Source organism: Genypterus blacodes, unplaced genomic scaffold (genome assembly GCF_046128005.1).
Source record: "Genypterus blacodes isolate CSIRO-AG114 ecotype Tasmania unplaced genomic scaffold, CSIRO-AGI_Gbla_v1 ptg000076l_1, whole genome shotgun sequence".
In the NCBI taxonomy this organism is placed as follows: Eukaryota; Metazoa; Chordata; class Actinopteri; order Ophidiiformes; family Ophidiidae; genus Genypterus; species Genypterus blacodes.
Window position 1 is genome coordinate 6,479,577 of NW_027466885.1, and position 25,097 is coordinate 6,504,673.

At 43.5% G+C, this 25,097-nt stretch overlaps 3 protein-coding genes and 1 long non-coding RNA gene across 10 annotated transcripts in view; 2 read left to right on the top strand and 2 right to left on the bottom strand.

The window, feature by feature from the left end:
* The window catches only part of relch (RAB11 binding and LisH domain, coiled-coil and HEAT repeat containing), a 27,220-nt gene extending 15,044 nt beyond the window's left edge, over nucleotides 1-12,176 (bottom strand). For 4 of the 5 annotated variants that reach the window (XM_076158056.1, XM_076158055.1, XM_076158058.1 and 1 more), the window contains exons 1-11: nucleotides 11,626-12,176; nucleotides 6,561-6,650; nucleotides 3,855-3,926; nucleotides 3,642-3,697; nucleotides 3,394-3,507; nucleotides 3,013-3,207; nucleotides 2,741-2,835; nucleotides 2,104-2,230; nucleotides 1,854-2,011; nucleotides 1,054-1,129; nucleotides 805-900 (exon numbers count right to left, since the gene is read on the bottom strand). In XM_076158056.1, the coding sequence (XP_076014171.1) occupies nucleotides 805-900; nucleotides 1,054-1,129; nucleotides 1,854-2,011; nucleotides 2,104-2,230; nucleotides 2,741-2,835; nucleotides 3,013-3,207; nucleotides 3,394-3,507; nucleotides 3,642-3,697; nucleotides 3,855-3,926; nucleotides 6,561-6,650; nucleotides 11,626-12,088 (1,542 nt within the window). In that variant the 5' untranslated portion in view covers nucleotides 12,089-12,176. The remainder of the gene's footprint in view (nucleotides 1-804; nucleotides 901-1,053; nucleotides 1,130-1,853; nucleotides 2,012-2,103; nucleotides 2,231-2,740; nucleotides 2,836-3,012; nucleotides 3,208-3,393; nucleotides 3,508-3,641; nucleotides 3,698-3,854; nucleotides 3,927-6,560; nucleotides 6,651-11,625) is intronic. The other variant, XM_076158057.1, reaches the window with a different exon arrangement.
* pign (phosphatidylinositol glycan anchor biosynthesis, class N) lies at nucleotides 12,165-22,016 on the top strand. Of its 2 annotated transcripts, none has more exons than XM_076158060.1 (29): nucleotides 12,165-12,770; nucleotides 13,190-13,453; nucleotides 13,548-13,669; nucleotides 13,919-14,017; nucleotides 14,216-14,322; nucleotides 14,395-14,519; nucleotides 14,670-14,800; nucleotides 14,911-15,030; nucleotides 15,161-15,201; nucleotides 15,298-15,357; nucleotides 15,562-15,654; nucleotides 15,963-16,018; nucleotides 16,238-16,316; nucleotides 16,786-16,968; nucleotides 17,087-17,226; nucleotides 17,411-17,510; nucleotides 17,766-17,858; nucleotides 18,576-18,667; nucleotides 18,878-18,983; nucleotides 19,066-19,174; nucleotides 19,299-19,401; nucleotides 19,497-19,599; nucleotides 19,851-19,937; nucleotides 20,076-20,131; nucleotides 20,393-20,468; nucleotides 20,659-20,732; nucleotides 20,974-21,016; nucleotides 21,127-21,179; nucleotides 21,278-22,016. In XM_076158060.1, the coding sequence occupies exons 2-29, from the start codon at nucleotides 13,227-13,229 to the stop codon at nucleotides 21,399-21,401; spliced, it is 2,802 nt and encodes a 933-aa protein (XP_076014175.1). In that variant the 5' UTR covers nucleotides 12,165-12,770; nucleotides 13,190-13,226; the 3' UTR covers nucleotides 21,402-22,016. The 2 variants fall into 2 exon arrangements, with proteins under 2 accessions (XP_076014175.1, XP_076014176.1); XM_076158061.1 differs by having other exon boundaries at nucleotides 13,195-13,453.
* LOC143006782 (uncharacterized) overlaps nucleotides 13,270-25,097 on the bottom strand; it is a 16,743-nt gene continuing 4,915 nt past the window's right edge. For both annotated transcript variants that reach the window (XR_012964337.1, XR_012964336.1), the window contains exons 3-9: nucleotides 20,426-21,028; nucleotides 18,899-19,397; nucleotides 17,741-17,917; nucleotides 16,739-17,028; nucleotides 14,251-14,475; nucleotides 13,974-13,998; nucleotides 13,270-13,448 (exon numbers count right to left, since the gene is read on the bottom strand). This is a non-coding gene — a long non-coding RNA (uncharacterized LOC143006782). The remainder of the gene's footprint in view (nucleotides 13,449-13,973; nucleotides 13,999-14,250; nucleotides 14,476-16,738; nucleotides 17,029-17,740; nucleotides 17,918-18,898; nucleotides 19,398-20,425; nucleotides 21,029-25,097) is intronic.
* Nucleotides 22,513-24,641, top strand: gpr141 (G protein-coupled receptor 141). The gene is made up of 2 exons (XM_076158066.1): nucleotides 22,513-22,754; nucleotides 23,452-24,641. The coding sequence occupies exon 2, from the start codon at nucleotides 23,452-23,454 to the stop codon at nucleotides 24,355-24,357; it is 906 nt and encodes a 301-aa protein (XP_076014181.1). The 5' UTR covers nucleotides 22,513-22,754; the 3' UTR covers nucleotides 24,358-24,641.

A 25,097-nucleotide genomic window follows, 5' to 3' on the forward strand; every position in this document is an offset into this window, starting at 1 on the left:
CCAGTGGAAAAACAACAACATCTTGTGAAAGTTTGAAACAATAGATAGACACACGTCAGCTGGTGTTGGCAGGTATTCATCTGAGGTATCTAAGAGGTTAGAGTTGCTACCAATCAGTGTTTGGAGCTCACGAATTGTAATCACATCTGCAGAGGGCATCATGGATGAAGGTAGTAAGTGTAGCATCATCACATTACGTTTGAGACAGTACCATACACATCATCAACTCAATGCCTCTGGGTTGCATTCTCCACTGGATTTCCTCAGGCAGAAACCAAGAAGAGGATGGCGTCCTTCCAGAGCAAACACAACTACGTCTTTCTCACAAGAGCAGATGGTGAAATAAGTGAAACGCTGACGGGAAAAAAAGAATCACTTCCAACATGTTCATCCTGTCCAGCAGAGCTACAAGGAAAAGTCTGTGCGAGGACAAAATGTCACCTATTTATGAAGTCGAGTGGAGAATTTCGGAGATTTGAATAAACACTGGTGCTGACAATCAAAGAGAGGCTTAACAAAGCTTTCAAATTAATTATGTCAAAGTATCACTAATAAATACACTCGGAAAGGAAAATGCTACACATAGCACCTTTGATTCAAGGACAATCACTACCAGATCATCTTAGGTAGTGATTGTCCTGTGAACCCCTGCAACTACCCTGAATTTGCACCCTGCTCAGCCTCCCTGCTGTGTGTGTATCTATTGGGCACAAAGAGAGGAAGCCTGTGCTGACGATGATGGCAATGATGGACAGAAACAAAAGTCGGAGTAGGAGGAGAATGAGCAGGAGAAGAGGGGGTTACCTCTCGTTTAGCAAGGAGGACGTTGGGGACGATGTGGGGGAGACAGCGGCCCAACATTAACATCACACTCTCCTCGCTGTCTGCTATTCTAGACACCTGAAATAAAGAAGGCACGTTAAAAATAATGCATAATGTCCATCTGTGTGTAGACAATGTGGCCTGTGCGTTTGCATTTTTGTATAGATTCAAGTGTGTCCGTGTAAAAGTGTGCGTGTAAAAGTGTGCGTGTGAAAGTGCGTGCATGCTGACCTCGGCTCCCAGGCGGCTGTCTGAACACATTCTGCAGAAGGACAGCAGGGCTTGCTGGAAGGCCGGGGATAACTTCCTGAGACGCCACAAACGACAAGGGACCAAAAACAGTTACTGCGGTGCACACCGCTTAATCTGCCCTCCACGGGAAGAAAAAAAAACCTGTAGACTTCCCTGACCGCTGAATGATTGAGGCCCGGTATGGGTCACCCTGCCAAAAGCTCAGTGCCGCCACTCTCCCATGTCATCTCTACATTTCAGTGGTGAGCTCTATTGTCATGCGGTCTACACTCTGCGTTACAGGCGAGAGGAGAGACATTCACAGAAGACACTGCTATAAGAAGAGACTCATGACAGCTGCCTCATAGCAAAAATTTCTACAGCGGTGCATACTTGCGACATGAGGACGTATATGAAACCACGCCAGGGGGACGAGTGTTTGTCTGCTGTGTGGATGAAGCACTGGAGGTCGATGCACTTACACTACAAAAGCCTGCCTACTAGCTATGCACCTACTTAAACTGCAGTCTATTGTTCCATTGACGCTACATAGACTGACAAACATCTTCATCTAGTGGCTGAACACGGCACTGCACATCTTTTTTCCCCCCTCTAACATTTACATGCAACTATGCGATTAGAAATGCATTTCTCGGCTCATACTGGGTTTATGCAACATATCAAGTATAATGGAAGAAAAGTGGAAACTGATTTTGTGAATGTCTAAAGCTTAATTCCATTTTTGCGATTAATTGCAATCAGGACAAACACTACACAAACACAAACGCATGTCTACTCACCTGTTCGGCTGGTCAAACTGGACAGGAGGCCTCTTCTTGAGCTTGTTGTGGGACTGGTGGTGGGGCTGTGATGTGTTCTGGGAGGGGGGCGGGTCAGGGTCACTCTCAGGCTCCGAAACTCCCCTAATGTCCAGATACTGGCCATTGTCTGTCGGGGACTGTGGGTAGTACAGGGTTTTAGATTCGATTCCGCAGTCTACTACAGTACATGGCGTTGGCATGATAGTACATTGCAGGCACAGTTGCATACCACTGCGAGAGGGTCATCAGAGGAGGCATTGTTGGTGGAGCAGGGGGGGCTCGATGTCGGCTGGGCGCCCGGGTTGAGAGTGGCCGGTGGTGGGGAAGACACACTCCTTTTAAGGGTCTGAATCTCACTGTGAGGAAGCAGAAAGAAGAGAGATTACAGAAAACAGTACAGATTTGAAGAAGATGATGAAGAAAATGAGTTGAACATGACTAAACTAACATAACTAACTTTTTTTTCTTTTTCTCCTTCATTTTTGAGATTCGTTTTTTTACACAGAGAGAAGGGCTGAAACTAAATTAGGACCTAGAAAATGTGATACACGTGGACAAAATACACAAGGAGACAGAGAAAGTCTTGAGCTAATGACTTATCCAGTCAGATTGTACAGGTGATGGATAATAGCCTCTTGTGATGAATAATTGTGTTCTGCACCAGAGTGATAATAGTGAAGCCACATTGTCACAGTTCTGTTAGCTGTTTTACATACAGGCGGGAAGAGATAGGGGAACTAAAACCATAAAGAGAACCAGGCTGTGTAATGTTGGGAGCCACAGCCAGAGAAGGTTATGTTGAGAAACTGACACCGTTTCCATTTTACTTTCATCTGGTTTGTATGAACACAAGCGCGTACACAGACCTCTGTAGCTTCTTCATCTGCTCTGCCAGGCTCTGCTTTTCATTGTTGAGCAGGCTGATCTGGTACTCCAACTCCTGGACCACCTCTGCCTGTTGCTACAAGGGGGAAGACAAAAGCATTCAGATACTCCTGCAAGGAAATGTGCTCCAGCAGTTAAACATTGTGACTTCATTTCTGGTTGAATCAAGACCTTCCTGGCTTTTGAGGATCTGCAGTTGTGGTCAGAGTGTGAAAGATTTATCTCGAAATTTGCACTCAACACAGTCACGCACCTGCTGTGAAAGGTCTGGCTTCTTTGGGGCATCCAGGGCGACGCAGTTCCCTGGGAGGTCACCTAAGTCCATGCCCACCGCCACGTCGACCACATCCCGAGGTGAAGGCAGGGCAGCGCCACAGTTTCTGTAGAGCTGCAACAGGTCAGGGGGCTTTGGGATGTTGAGGCCGACATCATCCCACAACTCAAAGTCCTGGTATCAAATAGAAAAGCAAATAATTAAACCATAAATGATGACAGAGGCGGTGGGAAACATGAGAACTGGTTTGAGTTGGTCACATGGTAACGTGACCACACCACTGCGTCCCTCGTGCCTACGAGTGTGACCTACATTCCATTCAGACATTTTTCTGTCGTTCAGTGCTGTGAAACGCTTTACCTGGTCATCGTTTTCATCAGAGAAGGTGATGGCCGAGAGTTTGTATTCGTTCTTTAATAAATATTCATTCACAAGAAAGTTTAAGGCTCTTTTCTCCAGTGGCCGGATTGGCTCCTGAGACAGAGAGGAGAGAGAAATGATAAGTCACTCGTCATTGTGCTGCTCACATAGTTTCATCTCTTCATTAACGTGAATATGGGAACAATGTCACAGATTTGTAGCAATTCCGACACCTGACGCTCCCCCACCTGAATCTCAGGACTCGACTTGAAGTTTTTTCTCTCTTGAGAGGGCAATTCACTTTCTAAGAAAATGGAGAAAAAAAGCTGTGTTGAGTTTGGAAGATGTGGTGCATCTTTAATGCAGAGAAATTCTCTTTGGAAAAAAAAAAGGAAAGAAAAAAAAGGAAGTTGTGACAAAAGAGGGTTTCAGGTGGAGAAGAAGTCAAAAGTACGCCACACCTGCTGCCTGAGTCAAGTTGGCGCGCAGAGCCTGAATGGTCTCCTTTGCTTTCCGTAGCTCAAACTCCAGCACTGGACAGGAAGTGACAACACACACACACAGGAAATGCATCCAACCAAAGACAGGGAACAAACGGAAAAAAACAAAGGTGGGCATGAAAAACAAAACAAACACACAAGATCATAAAAAGAGTCATAAAACAAGGCAACTAAAGGGACGCATGCAAATCATGGATCTGAGGGAGGCATGCAGCAGAGGATCATGGTAAAGCCGGCTGAGCTACAAGTGTGTGGGATAAATCTGAACAGAAGGATTTCCTGCCCTCCTTCTTCCTCCCATTTATAGCACAGATTGAAAGAAAGAAAATGGGAGTCCAGCGTTAAGTTGCGTCAATCACTTATCATCTTGATTGCCTAGGAGCTGTCTGACAATGGATTTTTCCAGGCAAATGCCAAACAAGCAAGCAAATTCATTCGGCTGTTGGGTTTCACGCCACTCTTACTTTGACTTCTTCATGATTTGGACTGTTTGAATGGAACCAGAATGAACAACGCTTGACAGCAAACAAAGCTGGGTCAAAATGTCACCTTTTGACGACAACTGACAACTGAGCTACTTAATTTCTCAACTGTTTTTTTTATTGTTATAAAGAGATTAGCTTGATAGATAAGAGCATTTGGATAATTGCAGCACATCACAGCTGAAACACTAAGATGTGTCTGTACTGAATAAAGAAAAAAGAGCACACAGAGATCTTAAGACAGTTTCGATATATGAGAAAAAAGAAAAAAGGACACGCAAAACAGAAGAAGCCATGGAGCAGGTCAAATATGTTGCATTGCTGTGCACTGAGAATCTGCCATCGCACCCGATCCCCTGATCACCTACATGTCTGCAAGCCTCCCGTCTACGTCAACCTGCTCCGGATGGGAGGCGTGACGAGCAGCCTATCACAGAAATCTAATCTGATCTGAACATTTTAAGGGCTATTTTCAACAATTTACAAGTGATTTCATCTACTGTATTTGTCTGAAAAGAAGCGTAAGCATTTTGCTCAAGGGGACCCTGAGTCTGCTGACCCTGTGACCTTTACGGCAGCAGATCAAGAGTGCACAACATGCAAGCGCAGAAAAATGGAAAACAAATAACGGAGTGGTGGGGGGAGGAGGTGGGCAAAATAAAGAAACAAAACGAGACAGCAAAAACGCTAGTCTGGATGGAGTGACTTGTCCAGTATTTGTTCACTGGGGTTTGATCAACGTCAGGAGAAAGCTAGAAAACCCAGAGTCAGACAGCTGGGGGGGGGGGGGGGGGGGCAGGCATCTTGGCAAGAAGAAGAGATGGGAGGTGTGGAGGAAGTGGAGGGTTGGGCTGAAGAAGGGAAGTGCCGGATTCAGGGGTGGGAGAGTAGGAAGTGTGTGAAAAAATAGTAATTTTAAGATGTTTACTGTGTAGTGGGGAGCATAGAACCAACACCTCTCTGCTGCATGGGTTACACTCCCGCCCTATACATTAATATATGATTTCTCATCAACTTGACCGAGGCCACATACATTGAGGTCAATCCTGCTCTGATAAAGCTGCACATCAGTCACATTAACATTTGCATGTCATCCTCCTGTGTAATGAGTGCAGATGGAAAATAATCTCCTCCTCCTCTCATTCAACACATGCTGGTGTTTAAACAGCCTGTGCACATACATTCATGCTACAGTTATGATGTGGGGCTTTAATTTACCAACCTCGACCCTAAAAGTTACCTGCAAGTCTCAGAAGTAACGTGTTCACGTCTGCATTACGCAAAATAAATACGAAGAAAGAGGAGAATGGTCCTGTGCTTTGTTTCTATGCTTACGACAACAAACTGTAAACTCCTGAAGCATGAATCGCAAGAGAGTACTTAACCAGGTGGCATCAGCGGCAAACAGCTCGCCGACTCCTTCTCTTTTTCAACCGCTAATGCAGTCAGCCAGTACTACCTAGCGGTGTGTCACGAAAAAACCCATTGAGGGGGGGCGGGGGAGGAGAGACAAGTGCAGAGACAAGTCTCCTACCATAGATACTGCAACAGTGTGACAGTTTTGGGAAGGTGGCAACAATGCCTATGTCGAGTCGCACAGGGGAGGGAGGTGTTCTGCAGAGCGTGTTGACAAAGAGTAAGATTTAGAAACACTGTGTGTGTGTGTGTGTGTGTGTGTGTGTGTGTGTGTGTGTGTGTGTGTGTGTGTGTGCGCGCGCGTGTGTGTGTGTGTGTGTGTGCCATCTGTGTTTGCTCAAGGCTGAAGAATGTTGTCATATCTTGCATCACGGCGTCGCTTATTACGAGTTTTCACCGATTGTTGGTCTTTCTCAGGATGGATATTTTTTCCTCGTCATAACAGGGAAAGACAAAGGTGTAACTAAGAACAATGGACAAGGCTCCTTATATGTAGGTCTGCCAGTAAGCCGTGTCAGTTAGCTAAGCAGGCACAATACCAGGGCCTCAGTCCCTGGCACACATGAATGGAATGCAGCCAGATTGTTATTACTTACACCATGGGTTGATAAGTACAAAGTCCCAGCCACAGGGAACTGAGAATGGTCTGTTTTCTTGCTTCTCTTCCCATTTCCATCCATCTTCTCATTTCCTTTAAGTTTGCTGAGTCTCTCTCCCTCTTATCCCTCTCAATCTCTTTGCGCCCCCCCACAGGTACAGTTCATCTTACCTGCCACCCGCTCGTCCGTCTCTCGGTTGCCGTCGTCCGAGTACCGGGCAAAATCCAGAGAGTCCAAGGTGCTGATGCTGCCCGCTCGATCTGAGGAGAGGCACAAAAGAGACTGTGGTGAGCACGGGGATGGAACCAACACATACAGCATGTGACAGCAACGCATCGGTCCTGGGGACATGTAGGGATTTGGGGTCCTAATCAGGCTGGAATGGGATGGAGAAGTATTAATGGACTGGACCGTTTGCATAATGCTACAGCACAATCTTATATCCGAGTGTAAGAATGCCAAGAATATGTTTCACATTCATTTAAACGGCGGATAAAGCTGATACATGGGCATACTCCCATTTCACTGAGTTTGCCTTCCTTGACAGCTCAGCCAATGGTGTTAGTTTCCCCGGCACAGCCACACAAGCAAGAGATTGGGCCTGTTTGTTCTCTGATACACAGATATAGAGGAAGGTCAACACCACTGTGGTATGTAGTGAAGGGAGATTTCAAACCAGGAACCAGATATCAAATGGCTTAACTTCCTAACCCAACAACAGTCAGTGTCAGTATGGAAGGAAATATTCTGTAATAGCACAATGGGTAAAATTCGAAACTGAGCTAAAGGACAAGAAGTTTGGATTTGTAGTCATTAATGAAAACAAAATGGTTCTTTGGGTCCCAAATTATCTTTTATGTGCTTGATGTGAAGGAAAAAGCTAAAGAAAGAAGTCTGTGCTTGTTTACGTCACAAGCTGATATATTACCAGTGTTTGTTTCCACACAGATCTGATTATAGCAATATGTAGCAAATATGGTTTGAAAAACTTTGACAAACTACCTCAGCGTTGTATGACTGCAGAACAAGAGTGGTCACATGGTCAGATTTCTGGTCACGCAGACTCACAAAATACACACACTCAGTCCAGTGACTCAGTGTGTGTATATACTGTGTGTCTTTGTATGCCAGTGTGCTACGCTGTCAACTGGAAGCCAACTCATTTTCCCATGGAGTAGAGTTGCATCTGGCTGTATTCCCTGATCATGTATGATGGTTTGTGCTATGAGTAGCTACAGAACATTTGGCGAATGACTGGATAAAAGTGCATTTGTATGTGTGAGAGAAAACCTGCCATGTGTGTGGAGGAAGTCTGATTTACCAGACACATATTTCTTCCTGGCTGACCTTTTGGTTTTGTGCCCATGGCAAGTACTGACTGGACCGGGGTAGATCCGACAGTCATCTCTTTAATGTGGACACACACACACACACACACACACACACACACACACACACACACACACACACACACACACACACACACACACACACACACACACACACACACACACACACACACACACACACACACACACACACACACACACACACACACACACACACACACACACACACACACACACACTCCCTTTCCCCTTCTACCCGTAAGCTTTCAAGCACATGAGTGTCAAGACTTCACACTTATAAAATAAATTAGCTTTTAATTGTTTGCTTAAAGACCGGATCTTCTTTTGTGCTACTTTGAACTTTTCTACAAAGTGCTGAAAAGTGCCTCTTAAGGATGAAGAGCCCTTAAAACAAACAGGACAAAAGGATCGATTGCAAGAGAACAAGACAAAAGTAAAATGAGCCGATAGAAACACAGGGCAGAGGAGGGAGCATAGGGACGATGGATGGTCATAATCAGCAAGTAGCCAACAAGATTGATCAAATGGGAACATCGCTGGATCAAATCAATGTTGAATTTCTGGCGATGCCTTGGCAGTAGAGTATTTGTCGTAAGAAACAAACCCTGAAAAAATTCCCTGGAGAAAATGCAATGTGCATGCAAACGCTGGGTCTGAAGAAGTTACAAGCACTTTGGGTGACAGCTAAAGCTCAAATCATTTGAAGCCACCGTTTTTTTTTCCATAAACAATGGATGCAGCCTGAAGTCTGAAGGTAGAAAATACCCGCAAACCACACATCGAACAACTGGCTGACTCACGCATAAGTCCTACCTGAGAACGGACTAAACCACAAGAAGCAGGGATTTACATAAACATAGGAATGTATTATGGTCCAAAAAGGAAAAAAGAAAAGAGGGACCAGTGAGTTAAAAAAATGCAGCTGAAAAGCACAAACTACACATGTTACAGTTTAACAAAATACATATTCTGAAAGAGAGCCTAACGTTGTATGTGTCCATGTATACAGTCTTGTGAAGTCTCAAATTTGTTATTTAGAGTTGAATGTTACCAAACTCAGAAGCAGGCACAAAAGCAGGAGTCGCTTTACATGCAGTGTTTACTTATAGCCTGGACAGCACACTAATAACGCTTGTAATCACTTGCACAATCCACCAGATGGCGGGAACGATGAAAAATATATTGTGCAGGAGGGTTTGGTTCCACTCTGAAAGGTCATAAGGATATGGTGGTTACTGATAGGAATGGACTGTCAGTATTACCTCTAAATGTTGATGCCTCTAATAAATTGTAGCGGTGGGGTAACCTGTGTAAACCGTGAGTGGTAAACCTCAATAGACTTCTCAGATGTGGCAGTTTACTGTCAAACCTTAACACAGCAATTAAAATGCCTTCCGTGCCTTCTTGCAAGCTCGTCACATTGTACGGGCAACTGACTGACCAACCAATAAGCGGTGGTGAGAGTAACTTTCATTCTTCCTCGCAGATAAGCTTGGAAATTAGCAAGATGGTGACAGAGGCTTGCCGTGTCATGAGACAAAGAGCAGCAGCTGCAGAGATGATGTGGCTTAACGTATAACACAGTCATTTACCTACACACAGGCTCACTACAATCACCATGACAGGTAGTAATCACTGGTTGTATAATCACAATTAAACACTCAACGGCGCCTCCATGTGCATATAATTCATGGCTCTTGACGATGCCAGATTATCTTACAATGCTGTCAGTACACGAGGTGCTACTACAGAAAATCAGGTCTTACACTGTGTGCCTCCCTTTCAGCCTCATCAAACACACATCCCATCAGCCACTTTACCAGTCTTGAGTCTCATCTAGAGGATAAGCTACATTTAATTTTCAGCTGTCATCAGAATTTAAAAATATTGAGAATGTCTAGTCACATTAATATATCATAAGACTGCTTCTCCACAATATGTCAGTCAGTTTTATGACGGAGGAGCTGACAAGTCCTGTCATACTTTCTTACCAAGCTGTCATAAAATATTCATTCACCCAGTCACCCAGACGTGAATCATTTGGGATATGATAATGCAACCACCAGATTCAACTGACTATAGACAACTGCAACACACAACTCAGTCATTATGTCATTGCTGTTGTGGTCTGCAGTATATATGGGAGGTTGGCCTGCCTAAATATTCAATTTGAAGTGTTTCTTGCTGACAAGACAATGGATGTAGTGGATCTGACTGACTGCCATCTGCTGTATGCTTGGGTTAGCTTCAACCCAGTTGCCAAGCCACACCCTTGAGACGACACAAAGTCTCCTGAGAGCTCAGCCAGGGCTACTGCAGCCAAATTAACTAACAAATTTATTATCAACGAAACAGCAAATTATTATTTACATGGATTTATACATTGCTTTCTTTCTTTCTTGTAGTGATTACAAATGCAGCAGGACTTCTACTATGAATTGGAGAGAACACACCATTTGTTACACCATGGCTACAAATTACCTGCAGAATTTTACATGAAAAATGTATTTGAAACACATGGAATTCGCTATATAGATTGCCGACAGGACACAAAGAGCATTATGGGAAGCCTTTGTACTTGGAAATTGTGAAATTAAAACAATCACGCAGAATACTGGGATTCATCATCATCTGTTCAGGGGGAGTAAAGGTAGGAAGACCTGTCTGTTTAATTGTTTACTCGAGCCACTGAAGAACAGATTTAGGTTGAAGCGGATCCCATTCATGGCCTGAATTGCACCCTGCTAAAGGTTCTCAGGTAGTGTTTAAAAGATACAGTGGATGTTTCATTGTCCATGTGGGTCATTGACGTCCTTCCTCTCGTTTCTCTCCGAGATTTAAGGCAAATGCAACAAGAGTACACTAATCACAGCAGTAAATGAGTCTTCTTCACTACAATGAGGACATGTCATTTATAATGCAAAGAGGCATAGAGGCAATAATAATGGGCATCATCTTCAATTCAATCCCCAAACTACATGAACATACTAAGAAATTCAGAATCCCAATTCACAATAAGCCTTATTTTTGTCACAGCTAGAGCAGTATCCTTTTCTAGCTTATAAATCAACTGCCACTCTGATTCCATCCTACTGGGCTAGGCACTGCAGGGTGCCGTGAGTCTAAAGGTGGTGAGACCTAAGCTGAGCTGGTTAGATGTTTGTTTTCTCCACTCGCTTCAACAAATTGCCACCATTAGTGACTGCCTTGCATATTCTATATTTCACTCTCTTCTGCCGTACTTGACTGAAGGTTTATGGTAATACTACTCCTGCTGTGCTGTCAGAGGCCTTACGTGTGTGGCTTCAGCTGTCACCGTGGTCACCATTTACATACCGAGTTTCTCCGAGTTCAGATCAGCCAATCGGGTTGCAGAAATGTGTGTGATGATGAGGAACTGTTCATTTGTGAGAGAACATGTTGGAGTCCAGTTTGGGATAAATGTGCTCTGCTGATGTGTAACTGTGCAAGGCACTTCTCATCCTACTATCTACACCCCTATCTTTGTCCTTGTGCTGCATCTGACCCTGCCCTCACCCCTCACCGCAAAGGGAAATCACATTACTCTTGATGATTCTCGGGCTGCGACGAGAGAACAAAACGACACCTCTGTTCTGTGACGGTGTGGTGTGGCCTCATCACATTTCTGTGACGCTCCGGTCTGCATTTCAGCCAACACAGCTGACCAACAACACTCGCTTGTTGGCTTTGGGCCCCAAACCCTCCGAGCAGGTGCTGCAAGCGGAAACCTCACGATCGATGATTGATTCTTACACACAGTGGCTTCTGTTAACGTTAGCAAGCTAGTAGGGTACCTCTATATACTAAAACGTTAACAGCGTAGCGACTAAAAGCGTCTACTTACTTAATGGTCCACCAGGTCCGAGTCCCTGGTCTTTGGAAGCAGGCGGGGTACCGCTCTGGCGCTCGAAGTTACCCGGGTTGGAGAAATAATCCCTCAGTCTCGGAAGCTCTCTACCCGCTTCTAACAGTTCCGTGTGAAACTCCAGGGCCGTGAGGATGTATTGGTCCCGTAATAGCTGAGCAGCGATGACATCCACCGACACCCGCGTCTCCGTGCTGCATGCCATAGCGGCGGTGGCCGCAGCCGACACCGAGATGCCCTCACCGCTGGGGCTCGTCCGGTTGATAGACAGCACGAGCGTCGGAGGCTCGGTGTCGGCAGGCGGGGAGAAAGGGTTCCCTGGCGGCCCTGGCGCCCCGTCACTCGGGCTTCTCTCTGTGTCAACACTTTCATTCGGGCGTCGCTCAGCCTCCTCTTCTTCGGAGTCACTCAAATTAAACGGGTTGACGTTAGCCGCCGCCATTACTGTAAGGGTTTTTGACCACCAGCCTCGGCCAAGCAAATGAGGCTCGCTTCTTCCTGAATGGACCCTAGCCTAGCTCAGGCTTGGTAGCCGCTTTGACAAGGGAAAAGAATGCAAACGCGCGATTGGTCGAGTTTGAGGGACATTATTCCAAAGCCCGCCCCTTTCATGGAATACCAGAATATGATTGGATACTGGCGAGACGGCAGGGAAGCAGACCAGGGTAGATTTGACAGCTGATAGCGTATGTAAGCTAATTTACCCCGGAAAAAACATTCTACATCTATACGTATTGTGACGATATTCAATTTATTATTGTTTAAATAAAAAAGATAAAACCATTGCTTTTAATAATAGTCGTTTCTAAATAGAAATTGAAAAAAAAGAAAAGAAAACTCTCTGGTGAATAACAATCTGAACTACAATACCCACAATTCAGTAGCTCGAAACCGCGAACGTCACAGCAACAACAAGGAAGTGCATTTGCACAGTGCCATGTCTGTAGTGCCAGTACTCCTCACGCTAATCTTCTTAGAAAGAGGGACGCCGGGTTTTGTAAAAGCACACACGTTAGGATGACCCTGGACTTATATTCCACAACAAAGCCAAAACTGATCGGGTATATTTAAGATACCATCGGAGTAATCGAAGATAATAAAGGAGTACAATCTGCCTAAAACAGGTGGGTCCCATGGAAGTACTCATTCATTCAGAAGTGACACAGTGTGAAGCGAATTTAAGACTCGGTTGCTCGTTTTCTTGGTCGCTTGTTCATTCAATAATATAAGTGTACACGTGAGTATGACAGTAATAATGTATTACAGGGCTGCTGAAACTTGGCTGCCAGGACTAAAATGATCATTTCTGCATAATGACGAATGGCATGAGGTCACAGGATTATCCATGCCCTTCATCAGTCTTAACCTGCCCGTACTTTGACTTAACAGATTCCCCTTTGTCCCTCTAAGGTTGACTTATCCCCTTATCCACTGACTCTACATGTTTGTTTTGATTATTACTATAGGTTGGTCTTAAATGTAAAAGTCAGACTTATTTGTTTCCCACCTTCTCTTTCCATTGAAATCTTTCTCATCCTCTCAGCTCAGACGCCAGGCGAGTCTGATACACATCACTAAAAATGAGGATGATCACCTTTTTTCTGGTTGGACTTGGAGTCCACGTGGTCTTCTTCGTCTCTATCTTTGACATCTACTTCACCTCACCGCTGGTCCACGGCATGACACCCCAGGTCACACCGCTGGATCCCCCCGCTTCCAGACTGGTGTTAGTGGTGGCCGATGGCCTCAGAGCTGACAGCTTCTTCACCGTTCTTCCCAATGGCTCGTCGAGAGCCCCGTACCTGAGGTTAGAGATTTTTAGCTTGATCTTTATTCATATTATGTTAATAACATAAAGGTAACATCCTTTTCATGACATAAGGTTGTGTGTCTCCTGTCAGGAGAGTGATAGAGGAGAAGGGTACCTGGGGTGTGTCACACACACGAGTACCGACAGAGTCACGGCCTGGTCATGTTGCCCTCATTGCTGGCTTCTATGAGGATGTTAGTGCTGTTGCCAAAGGTAGGTAGGTGTGTGTGTGTGTGTGTGTGTGTGTGTGTGTGTGTGTGTGTGTGTGTGTGTGTGTGTGTGTGTGTGTGTGTGTGTGTGTGTGTGTGTGCGTGTGTGTGTGTGTGTGTGTGTGTGTGTGTGGGCGTGTTGGTAAATCCATTACAGAAAAGGCTATGTGATGGAGTAACTCTGTGATTTGAATGTGGACGTTGGCTTTGACATTTGTGTGGTTTGTTTCCACCGTGACTTGTGTGTGTTCAGGCTGGAAGGAGAATCCTGTAGAGTTTGACTCTGTGTTTAATGAGAGCAGACATACCTGGTGCTGGGGCAGCCCTGATATCCTGCCGATGTTTGCCAAAGGTACACACACACACACACACACACACACACAACCTAATTAATATAACAATTTGAAGTCATGGTCACAGTCAGTATAAAAAATGTAATCAAATCAAAACATGTACATGATGTAATATGAGTTGAATAACACATAGTTAGTCTTAATTTCACATTTTTGCTTAGGTATATTCGTTATTTCCTTTTGCTGTTGTTCTTCAGGTGCCAGTGGGGATCACGTGTATACCTTTACCTACCCAGCCGAGGAGGAGGACTTTGCCTCTACCGACGCATCCAGACTAGACAGCTGGGTGTTCACGCAAGTCAAAGTACGCCACTGGAATTATCATGATGTTGATGATGAAGATTTATTTTTGTGTCTAATTCTTTTCCTCTTTCAGTCTTTTTTTCAGTCAGCAAAGACCAACTCCAGCCTGAGATCCAGTCTGCGCGAGGATCAGAACATATTCTTCCTCCACCTGCTGGGGATCGACACAAACGGTCACGCTCACAGACCAATGTCTCAGTGCGTAGGACCAAATGTACTCTGTTATATCACATTACAATGTCACCTTGTTTCACCATTGAAATACTGATGCTTCCAAAATGAATTGAAATGTCGGTGGTATCTATTGAAATCAAATATTCAATTAAACTACATTTGTGTTTCATCCAGGGAGTACTTAGACAATATTGCTCTAGTAGACTCTGGGGTAGCTGAAATGGTGGCTATGGTTGAAGAATTCTTTGACAATGATGGCAGAACGGCCTATGTGTTCACCGCTGATCACGGCATGACCAACTGGGGTGAGACTGCACGTTTGTGTTTGTATGCATTTTTACTGCGGGCATGACTTAGTTCAATTTACAGATGCAATCCTGTATGTGTCTCCATATCTGCGTGTTTGTGTCTCTAGGCTCTCACGGTGCAGGCCTCCCGTCTGAGACTCTCACCCCTTTAGTGGTGTGGGGTGCCGGGGTACAAACTGCCCAGATGGTCACTGGTGCCCAGCCGTACAGTGATGGGTTCCTACAAGGTACCAAACTCATGTAATGTTCTCTTTGTTGTCTCTTAAGCAGCTTTATGTAGATTTCTCACATTAATTTTTACTGAAGTGTATGGTGTATTAGCAATGTATTCCTTTAAATCCTTATTGTTTCTGTCAGATTGGAAATTGGAGCACCTTCTCAGGGTCGATGTCAATCAGGTGAGACAAAGGGCCTGGTGCTTTTTAACCCTATGCTATCTGAAGTCATTTGTAGTGAAGTGAAATATGTTTTTTTGTTCTTTTGGTTTTCTACAGGCTGACATCGCCCCGCTCATGGCTTCTCTTATTGGAGTCCCCATTCCTGTCAACTCTGTTGTAAGTGTAGTTTCAACTAATGACAAAGGAAATAGTCGTTAGTTCCTTCTCACAAATCAGCAACTAAATACATGAAGCTGTTTATTCCACTATGACTTTCCATTGAAGATTAGTAATAATGGCCTTCATATTGTTTTTTTTGTAAATATTCTGTACATGTTTACATTGATTCATGATTGACTGTGTGTGTTTGTGTGTCCTCAGGGTGTGTTACCTCTTCTCTACCTCAACAACAGTGACCAGTTCAAGGCAGAGAGCATGTACACCAATGCAATTCAGATACTGGAGCAATTCAAGGTGAGACAGCCTGCAGCTCTGCTTCACTTCACCTGTGGCTCATTCCACCCTGACAGAGGCCAGTAATACAATCAGCTGTCACCTAAACACTCAAAATTACAATCACTGAATGTGATAAATGCGTATTTATCCATTGACCAGGTACTATTTGTTGGTATCAATAGAAATAGAATTTATTGTGGTTCAAAACCATATCTTTATATCAAATCCATGTAATTTTTATGATTGTGGTTGTAATTAGTATAAGCCTACTATGACACGTGTAATACATAATTCAGTCTATGACAGTTCTGTGTATGTGGTTCTAGATGAAAATGACCCAGAAAAAGGAGACAACCTTGTCTTTTCTCTTCACCCCATACCAGTAAGTATTATACACATGAGTAAGTATAACTGTATGTAATAACAGTAAGTATTAAGAGTAAGTAAGACGAAAGAGTTTGACTTTCTCATCTCTGTGTCTGTGCAACTTTGAGAAACAGTGTTTATAGCGAAAATGTGAAGCGCATTTTATCTTGTCCACATATTAGGAACAACAACTCTAAACAATTTTGCACACCGTCTCTTTATCCATCTGACCCAGACTGCTGACTGAGTCCAAACAAGCAGAATTCATCCACCAGGCCAGAATACAGATTCAGCTGGGGAAGTATGAGAATGCTGTGAGTATCTGATTGTCACAATTATATGTCAAACGCTCAAATTCATCAAGGTCTTAAATTAACTAAATGAATAGCTGTCTGAGTGAATACATTGGGTGTTTCATTGACTAAGCTGGTGTTTAAACCTGGTATTAAAGCCTGACAATCACTGAAGGAGCTTTGACACCAAACTCTGAGTCTATACTAGTAACACACTGTATACTAGTAACACAGTGTATGCTAGTAACACAGTGTCTGTCTGTGCTGTTGCGATTTAAATGATCCCTGTCCTCCCAAGCTTCTTTTAAAGCTCCCATAACAATGTTTTGTTTCCTCTGTTCTCTCTTTTGTTTATCCTTTCCAAGTAATCTTTTTACCTCTATGCTCGTGCCAAAATCTCAGGCTATTTGCTTACACTAAACTAATTCTGTTCACCCAATTACCTTAATTCCACTAATCTCCCAGCCCTCTTCTCCCCATCTGTGGTCAGATCTCTCTGTGCCAGGCTCTGGTGTCCCACGCCCTGGATGGCCTGGTCTACTACCACACATATGACCGGTTCTTCCTGGGTTGCAGCGTGGTGCTGGGATTCATAGGTTGGACGTCGTACGTTGTCCTCCTCATCCTGAAGACGCATGCCAACCTCCGCAGACCTCCCAGTCAGACCCAACAGGTCAGGACGCGCAAACCTCCCTCTGCCTTTGCCGCTAAAGATCCTGTGCACACCATAAACCTGTGCAAATGTGAGCTTTTGGTTAATTACATTTTGTCATAACTTTGTGTTGCATTAGACCCCCAGCCACACCCTGCTCAGGCTGTGTGTGTGTGTGACAGTGGTCATCACTGTGTTCCTGCTTATCCAAAGGAGTCCTGTGACCTACTACATTTACTGCCTGCTGCCTGTCCCCGTATGGTACTCTGTCCTCAAAGAGTGAGTGCCACACACAGACAGGAAGGTATTCACATATGCTTCAGTCAATGCAGGGGAGAAGTGAAGCACACAAATCTCAACATATAATGAATAAAGCTCTTAGCTCTCCAGCTGTATAGGGTTATTGACATTCTTGTGCTGTTGCGATTGTAGCAAAGAATAATGCCATTATTTTTCATTTAAGGTCTGGAACTCTGACTGATGTGATTCGCTCGGCTCCCTCTCTGCCACTGTGGAAATGTTTGGGCTATTTCCTGCTGGTGATGGTCGGGATCGAGCTACTCGTAAGTTTTCAAATAACAAATCCTTTACTTTCAAATGAAAAGCGCGGCATTGGAGAAACAGTTAATGCAAGTAATCATCCTCCATGCAAAGTGCAAGTAAAGTGCACTCGCGTATAAAGGTTTAAAGTGCTCAAATGAAGGAAAGAATTGTATAATCCGGAATTTCCTGTAGTGGAAGAACAGGTTTGGCTTTGGGATACTGTACTTAAATTGACCCCGACAACACTGACCTGTCTTTGCTTTTACTGCCCTCAGGTGGTGAGTTTCTTCCATCGCGCCATGCTGACTGTGGGCCTTGCTTTTCTGTCTTGCTGGCCGATGCTGACAGGACTCTACGGCAGGGCCAAGGTAAAGCAAACACACATCTGCTTGCAGAGATTATGGAAACCTACTGGCTGAGCTTTTTCCTGTAAAGGATAGGAGGAAGGAAATGTACCAATAAGGAAAGTAAACACAGGAAGTCCTGGACGATAGGTGTTTGCTTACTGACAAAATTAGCCAAACAATTAATCAGTCGTGGTGGAGAAGGTTTTTTTTTGGGTTTGTTTTCGTACTACTCCTATTCTGATTAATGATTGACATTTTATATTACTCATCATTCAGTCTATTTCAATGTGTCATCTAATTATTATGCCGACACTGAACTATTGAATTAAAATGATTGTTTTCTTCTTTCTTTTCAGCATCCAGTTGTGATTATTGTTTCAAATTTAATTAATGATTTTCTACACGGCATCTCATCAAGTCTTTAGTCTGACAATCATTTTATACTTCTTGTCAGAGTTAATAGCTGTTATGGTTATTTGCCCTTTCAGCCTTGTTTTAGAGTCCTAAAACCATCAAAACAAGATAGAAAAGGCACATTATTTAGAATTTACAATATTATTTAGGGCAAATTAGATAAACAAAACGTGATTAGTGATTCACAAATAAGTCCTGAAACAACGGATCGATGATGATGTTCAATCCTCGTGCTACTTATGTCTTTGTCTGCAGTCTTAAGTCAGATGAACCTGATCTGTTAAATTCTACAGTCAAACTAAGCACAGTTGTAATCGTTTGCAGTTCCGATCAGTGAGCTGGCTGCTGGGCTGTCTGTGTCTGGCTGCTTTTCCCCTGATGCCTGTTGTGGGCAGAGAGCCGAACATACATCTGGTGTAAGCTTCCTCTTTTTGTATGCATTTATCAGAAATGTTACCACAGCGTAGGCACTCACTCGGTGACACTACGGTGTTGCACTATAAAAGGAGAGGAGAAGGAAAAGCACAACACGACCCCTTGAATCAACATTGAGAGAAAATGTAAAAAATGTAGCGATACACTATATAATGTAATAATATATTTGTTTGTTATAATTCTTTGTTCAGCATCTGTGCTGGTCTGCTAACCCTCTTCACTTCAGCCTGTTTCCTCTGGTCGTCACGACAACGGACATCACTGTACCCTAGTGACAGACAACAGCTGGTTTGTCAGGTATATGACATCTTTGGCGTGTGCATGTATGTCGACATATGAGAATGTATCCGTGTCTGTACATCTGCGTGTAACTTCACAGATGCTCCACATGGCCGTATGTGCATGCGTGCCGTATCTGACACACTCCAGTCTGCAGCAGAAACAGGGGCTGCCCCTCCTTAATCAGATCATCAGCTGGACCACATTAGGTAGGCGAGTTGGTCTGTGTGTGTGTGTATGTGTGCTTGTATGTGTGTGTGAGTGTAGTGTCAGTATTGGAACAGGTATTGAATCATACTGGTGAACGTTGTGGTGCGTCTCGGTTCTCCACAGCGTCGTCCATGCTAGTCCCATTGTTGAGCTCCACTCGTCTGTTCCACCGGCTCCTCAGTGTGTTCCTGTCGCTCACAGCCACCTACCTCCTGCTTAGCACTGGGTCAGACATAATACACACACACATACACACACATTGATCATTGCGCTACAACAACATGCTCTTGCTTGTAATGTGTGTGTTTTTTCCCCACTCAGGTCAGAGGCTTTATTCCCCCCCGTGTTATCTTGGTTGATGTTTGTGTGGATCAACATTGAACAGGAAGCTATGCTTGCTCAGGGGCTCTCGGGCAGGCAAGAGGTAGAACTATGTGTCTATCTTACATACATACAAGGGCACACATGTATTCCTATGGTCACGCTTAGAGGTGTGTGTGTGTGTGTGTGTGTGTGTGTGTGTGTGTGTGTGTGTGTGTGTGTGTGTGTGTGTGTGTGTGTGTGTGTGTGTGTGTGTGTGTGTGTGTGTGTGTGTGTGTGTGTGTGTGTGTGTGTGTGTGTGTGTGTGTGTGTGTGTGTGTGTGTGTGTGTGTGTGTGTGTGTGTTGTCTCCCAGCTCTTCACAATGAACTTCTCTGAGAACGTGGACATCACAAAGATCCGACAGCTGAAGCTGGACGACATTAGAAGATCATATTTTTTTGTATCCTTGTTGACATTGTTACAACAGCAGAAGTTAGAGTTGTACAATTTGTTTCAATGTTTAAGAATTTAAAAAAATTTAAAAATATATATTAAGTATGAATTTTGTCGGTTTTTTCCTTTGACTACACTTCCTCAGGTATTTTTTATAATAACTGCTTTCTTTGGCACAGGAAACATAGCCTCCATAAATAGGTATGTGCAGTACACAGTGCGCATTTTCAGTCTGTTTATAAAGCCACTTCCATTAATTTGTATGATCTCTCTCTCTCTCTCTCTCTCTCTCTCTCTCTCTCTCTCTCTCTCTCTCTCTCTCTCTCTCTCTCTCTCTCTCTCTCTCTCTCTCTCTCTCTCTCTCTCTCTCTCTCTCTCTCTCTCTCTCTCTCTCTCTCTCTCTCTCTCTCTCTCTCTCTCTCTGTCTGTGTCTGTCTGTCTGTCTGTCCTTCCTCTCCCCAGTTTTGACCCAGCATCTGTCTACTGCTTCCTCACTGTCTTCAACCCCTTCATCATGGGTGGTCTGATGATGTGGAAGGTATTTTGCCGCAGATGGTGGTATCAGTCAGCCAAAACAGACCTCAGCTGTTAACATGCTACTAATCCTCTGCAGCCATGACTTTTCCCTTTGCATTGATACACAATGTGATGAGGCAGAAACAATATTAGTCACAATATTCTCAGTTCTCATGTTTCTCAAAAATGTCTTGTTGATCTTCCCGTTGCAGGTTATAATTCCATTTATTATAGTGATGTGTACGTTTGAGGCCATCCAAGTTGCAACGCAGCTCTCATCAAGAAGGTAACTGCTTCCAATACCTATCTGATCAGTGTAAACGCATCAAATCATCCTGAAAACAACAATATTTGATCCTAAATGTTTCACTTGAGGTAACGCAGATTGAGGGGCCCTTGTAATGTGCCTTGCCCCCTTCATCAGTCAGTATCATCAGGCCTGATCTGCGCCCCTGCTCAAAGCTGTACACGATGTAAAGATGTCATATTGGAGGTCTTACTCACCATCATTTCTTCCTCTTCTCTAGTTTGTTCCTCATTGTCCTGGTCATCTCTGACTTGATGGCTCTGGTAATGTGTTTCCTATTGGATCATAGCAGCACAAAGTGATAGTTTGCGCTGTTTCAGTGTTTATGATTGGTAACAACAACAAAAATTAAACTTTGCTTTTCTCTCCTCAGCACTTTTTCTTTCTGGTTCAAGATCACGGGAGCTGGTTGGACATTGGCACGAGGTAAGTTGAGAGTTGAATGCACCACTGATTAATCAATCATCAGACTCATACATCGTAACTCATACATCGTATTAAACTTGTTTCTGTTTCTCTTGCAGTATCAGCCACTATGTGATAGTGATGTCAATGACAATCTTCCTCATGGTGCTCAGTGTGGTCACGCACAGTCTCACCTCACTGAAACTGACTCTATGGAAGAGAACCAAGATGCACTTCCCCTAAATGTCTGAACGTTCATGTGTGTGTACATATTGTATGTGTGTATGTTTAGATAGACGTAAATACATATCAACTCCATCCGTTTCAAGTACATTGAAACACTACACCATTGATCACGCTGTCAAATATTTGCTGTGTGGCTCTTTGTGGAAAATGGGATTTAAATATGCAGCTGTCCAAACTTGATTATTGCATCCTTGTTTAGATGTAAAATGTGTGGTTTTTTTTACTTCATTGTTACTTGATGTGTAGCTCTAGAACCAAAATAGATTTTGGACATTTTTGTTCAACTACTATCTACCAGGATGAACTTTATTGCCAGTGTTGTAACTATGCTATGTATTTATCATTTATCACAGTAGGAATCTGCAGGATCATTCCTCAGACTTCCTTGAAGAAGTGCTTCTAACATAATTCTTGGTAGATCCGCTGTACTTGACCACCACAGAGCGAGTGTGAGGTGTGTGAACGGAAGGTACATTTTGAATGGAGATGTTTTGTCTTTGCTACTACTGTTCAAGCCACTGATCCCCGGCCGTCTTACTTTGTGGTCAGGACGATACGTCATAATGTTGTTGAATTGCTTTGTGACTATAACATGAATTAAACAGTGTTCCAAGTTTATTCATTGCAGTTGCATTCTCTGCAGTAAACACCTTGTAGAACTTAACAGCACGTTGAGAGTTCAACACATCTTTTGTCATCACCACATCCTTTTTCTCACTTCTCTTTTGTGCAAAGATGTTAATTAATATGCATTTAAAAGGACCTGTGAAGTCGATATTAAGCCTAAAGATAGATGAAATACAAATACTGTACTAACACAAAACTAACTTCACTCAATTGTTTAATACAAGTGTTCATTAATGCTTTGTAATTATGCATTTTGCAGATGGGGTATATACAAATACTCTAAACAAAATAAGTGGGTTGTACGAGAAGAAGGAAACAGTTAGGTCTGTGGTTATGCTGACACACACGGTGTGTGTGTGTGTGCGTGTGCGTGTGTGTGTGTGTGTGTGTGTGTGTGCCTGCCTGTGTGCGTGTGTGTGTGTGTGTGGGTGAGAAACCAGGGGTGATTGGCTCACATTGTATGCAAAAAGTAGACACCAAATTGGTCGACAGGATGGGCAGACGACACAACCAGAAACAGACACGCACAGAGAGAGAGCTATTCTCAAGCACTTAAGAAAAGATAGATAGACAGATAGATAGATAGATAGATAGATAGATATACTATATTGATCCCAAACTGGGAAATTGTTCTGTCAAGAATCTGCATCTTCGCCAACACATTGGGCCAACTTGGCAATTCTACGCCTCTCACACACTCTGCTGCAAGTCTTTTATCTGCAGGTAGGTTTTTTTGGGGGAGTAAATTCTCTGGATTTGCATTTGCTTCCATAAATGATGGCATTTTTGGTTACATGGTCAATGCACTCACACAGCAGAATTCATTCTCGTTTTAAATTTCGATGTTAGTTATAAAAAAGGATATTAGTTGACTGGTGTGTTTTAGCTTTTTATTTTTTTTATTTTTTTTGGTTTCCTGTTGAGCAGATCACATGATGTAAATAGTAAAGTCTTGTCTGAGTTTTAGTACATAGATTTGGGTACAGGACAGTTTCTTGGGAAAACACTTTTACAGGCATGGCGGTGACAGTGGGAGCGTACAGGCTGTAAATATGTGTTGATTGCTTGATGATATGATTGTTCGGATTCTATGGTGCGAGTGCTGTGGCCGAGCGTATAGACCCAGCCTAACTACAGTTACCTACCTACAGTATCCCAAAGTAATAGTTACAGCTGTAGACAAATTAATTGATGTACGTCATTCATGTTTTGCGTGTATCCTAAAATTGATGGCGACAGTGAGAATGTACAACGGGCAACACAATTTTAGTTTTGATGCAATCTTAAAGAATATTTCAGATTAAGTCCAACACCAACAGGCTGGATTTTTTGTTCAATAGCCCATAGGCTGCTATTTATGCAGTAGATTTGCATTTTCTAATTTGTTTTTCCTTTTTATTTCTCCCAATTTCTATTCAAGATGGATTCCGCAGAAATCACGACAATGCCGCCCTTGAACGTCTCCGCCGCCTCTTCCCTGACCCCACAGCCAGAGGATCTCACTAGCTACCACAATGTGCTGCTGTCCATCTACTCTGTGGTTCTGGTCACCGGCACCATCACCCTGAGCTTCACGGTTCGCACCATCATGTTCACGCAAAAGTCCTTCTACTCCATGGCTGTCACCAACCTCATCCTTACCCACGCCCTCTTCCTCTTCACTGTGCCCTTCAGGATTTACTACTACGCGACCAACCACTGGGGCATGGGTGCCTACTGGTGTAAATCCATCAGTGGCATGATCCACATCCACATGATCATGTCCTTTATTTTTTACGCAACCATCCTCATCACACGCCAGTTGGACTTCTACCGTAAAACCAAGTCGGTGGAGTTCATTGAGATGAGGCATGCTGTGTTTGTCAGCGCTGTGATGTGGCTGTTGGGGTTTGTCGTGGTCCCTTGCATAATTAATTATTACTACGGTGAGAAGATGACGGGAAGTAACAATCAGACTAATATCAATGGCACAATTGAGGAACAACCAAAATGCTTTGAGTTTGGTAACAACATTGTAGGCATCGCAAAGATCTTAAACTACCTAATGAGCCTGGTGTTTATAGCCGTGACCACTGTGCTGACAGGCCTCCAAGCCAACACCTTACTGAAACTATACAGGAAAAACCGTAAAGGCTGGAGGTCAGATCAAGCATTCAGGTCTGAGAGGAAGCATTTGTGCTTTGCCCTCATCATGCTGATTACCATCACTCCCTACCACACGTTCCGCCTGTACTACATCGAACATCTGGACCTGGAGATTGTCAACGAGGTTCTCCTGTGTCTGACCACTTTGAACTGCTTGGACACGCTCACCTTTATAAAGTAGACTTGCAGTACATTACAGCTATGAGGCCTATAAACAAAGAGCAGCATGTGGGCCTTGTTATTTAAATATGGAACCTACAGTCCAGGCTTGGGTGGGAAAATCAATAACTAATAAATGAAGCAATTTAGCAGTTTTGTACTTGATATTTGTTGAATTTAGTCTTCTTGCTTCAGTGCAGCTACACTGCAATGTGCACATTATTTATGTTCTAACAGTAGCTCCTGTGTTTCAACATTAACTGTATGCCTGTAAGTTATGATCTCGTAAATAAACTTTGCTGTGTTGTGTAGCACAAATTTGGTATCACATTTTTATTTATTTACAATTCAATTAGAATGTGTTGATCACAGATTCCATAGCAGAAAAATGAAGTCCACCAAACAGTTTTATCTTCTAATAGTGGACGTTATTATTCTCAGAATTGGACCGATGTATTGTAGGCGTTTTTAATTTGAGGACTGAAGATCTAAAAGGTTGTAATCCTCAAAACTTAAAACAATTTAATTCCCTCCACCTCAGCAAATGGGGACGAATGTATTGAAATGGACGAGCTGCTGCCATCTAGTGGTCATTCTGTATACCATACCGGGTTCAATCTTTGAATGGCTCATTTCCTAATATGTACATACTGTATGTTTCATCTCACACATGAGTCGGTGTGAGAGACACGTGAGGGGAATTGAAAACTAGATCCATTTATGTTTGACTGTGTTTGCTAACACTTGACCTCTGCGTACACA

Coding starts and splice junctions, on each gene's coding strand:
- pign (XM_076158060.1), top strand. CDS start 13,227: ATGAGGATGATCACCTTTTTTCTGGTTGGACTTGGAGTCCACGTGGTC. Junction 16,969..17,086: donor CTCCCAGTCAGACCCAACAG/GTCAGGACGCGC, acceptor GTGTTGCATTAG/ACCCCCAGCCACACCCTGCT. Junction 19,402..19,496: donor TACCTCCTGCTTAGCACTGG/GTCAGACATAAT, acceptor TTCCCCACTCAG/GTCAGAGGCTTTATTCCCCC.
- gpr141 (XM_076158066.1), top strand. CDS start 23,452: ATGGATTCCGCAGAAATCACGACAATGCCGCCCTTGAACGTCTCCGCC.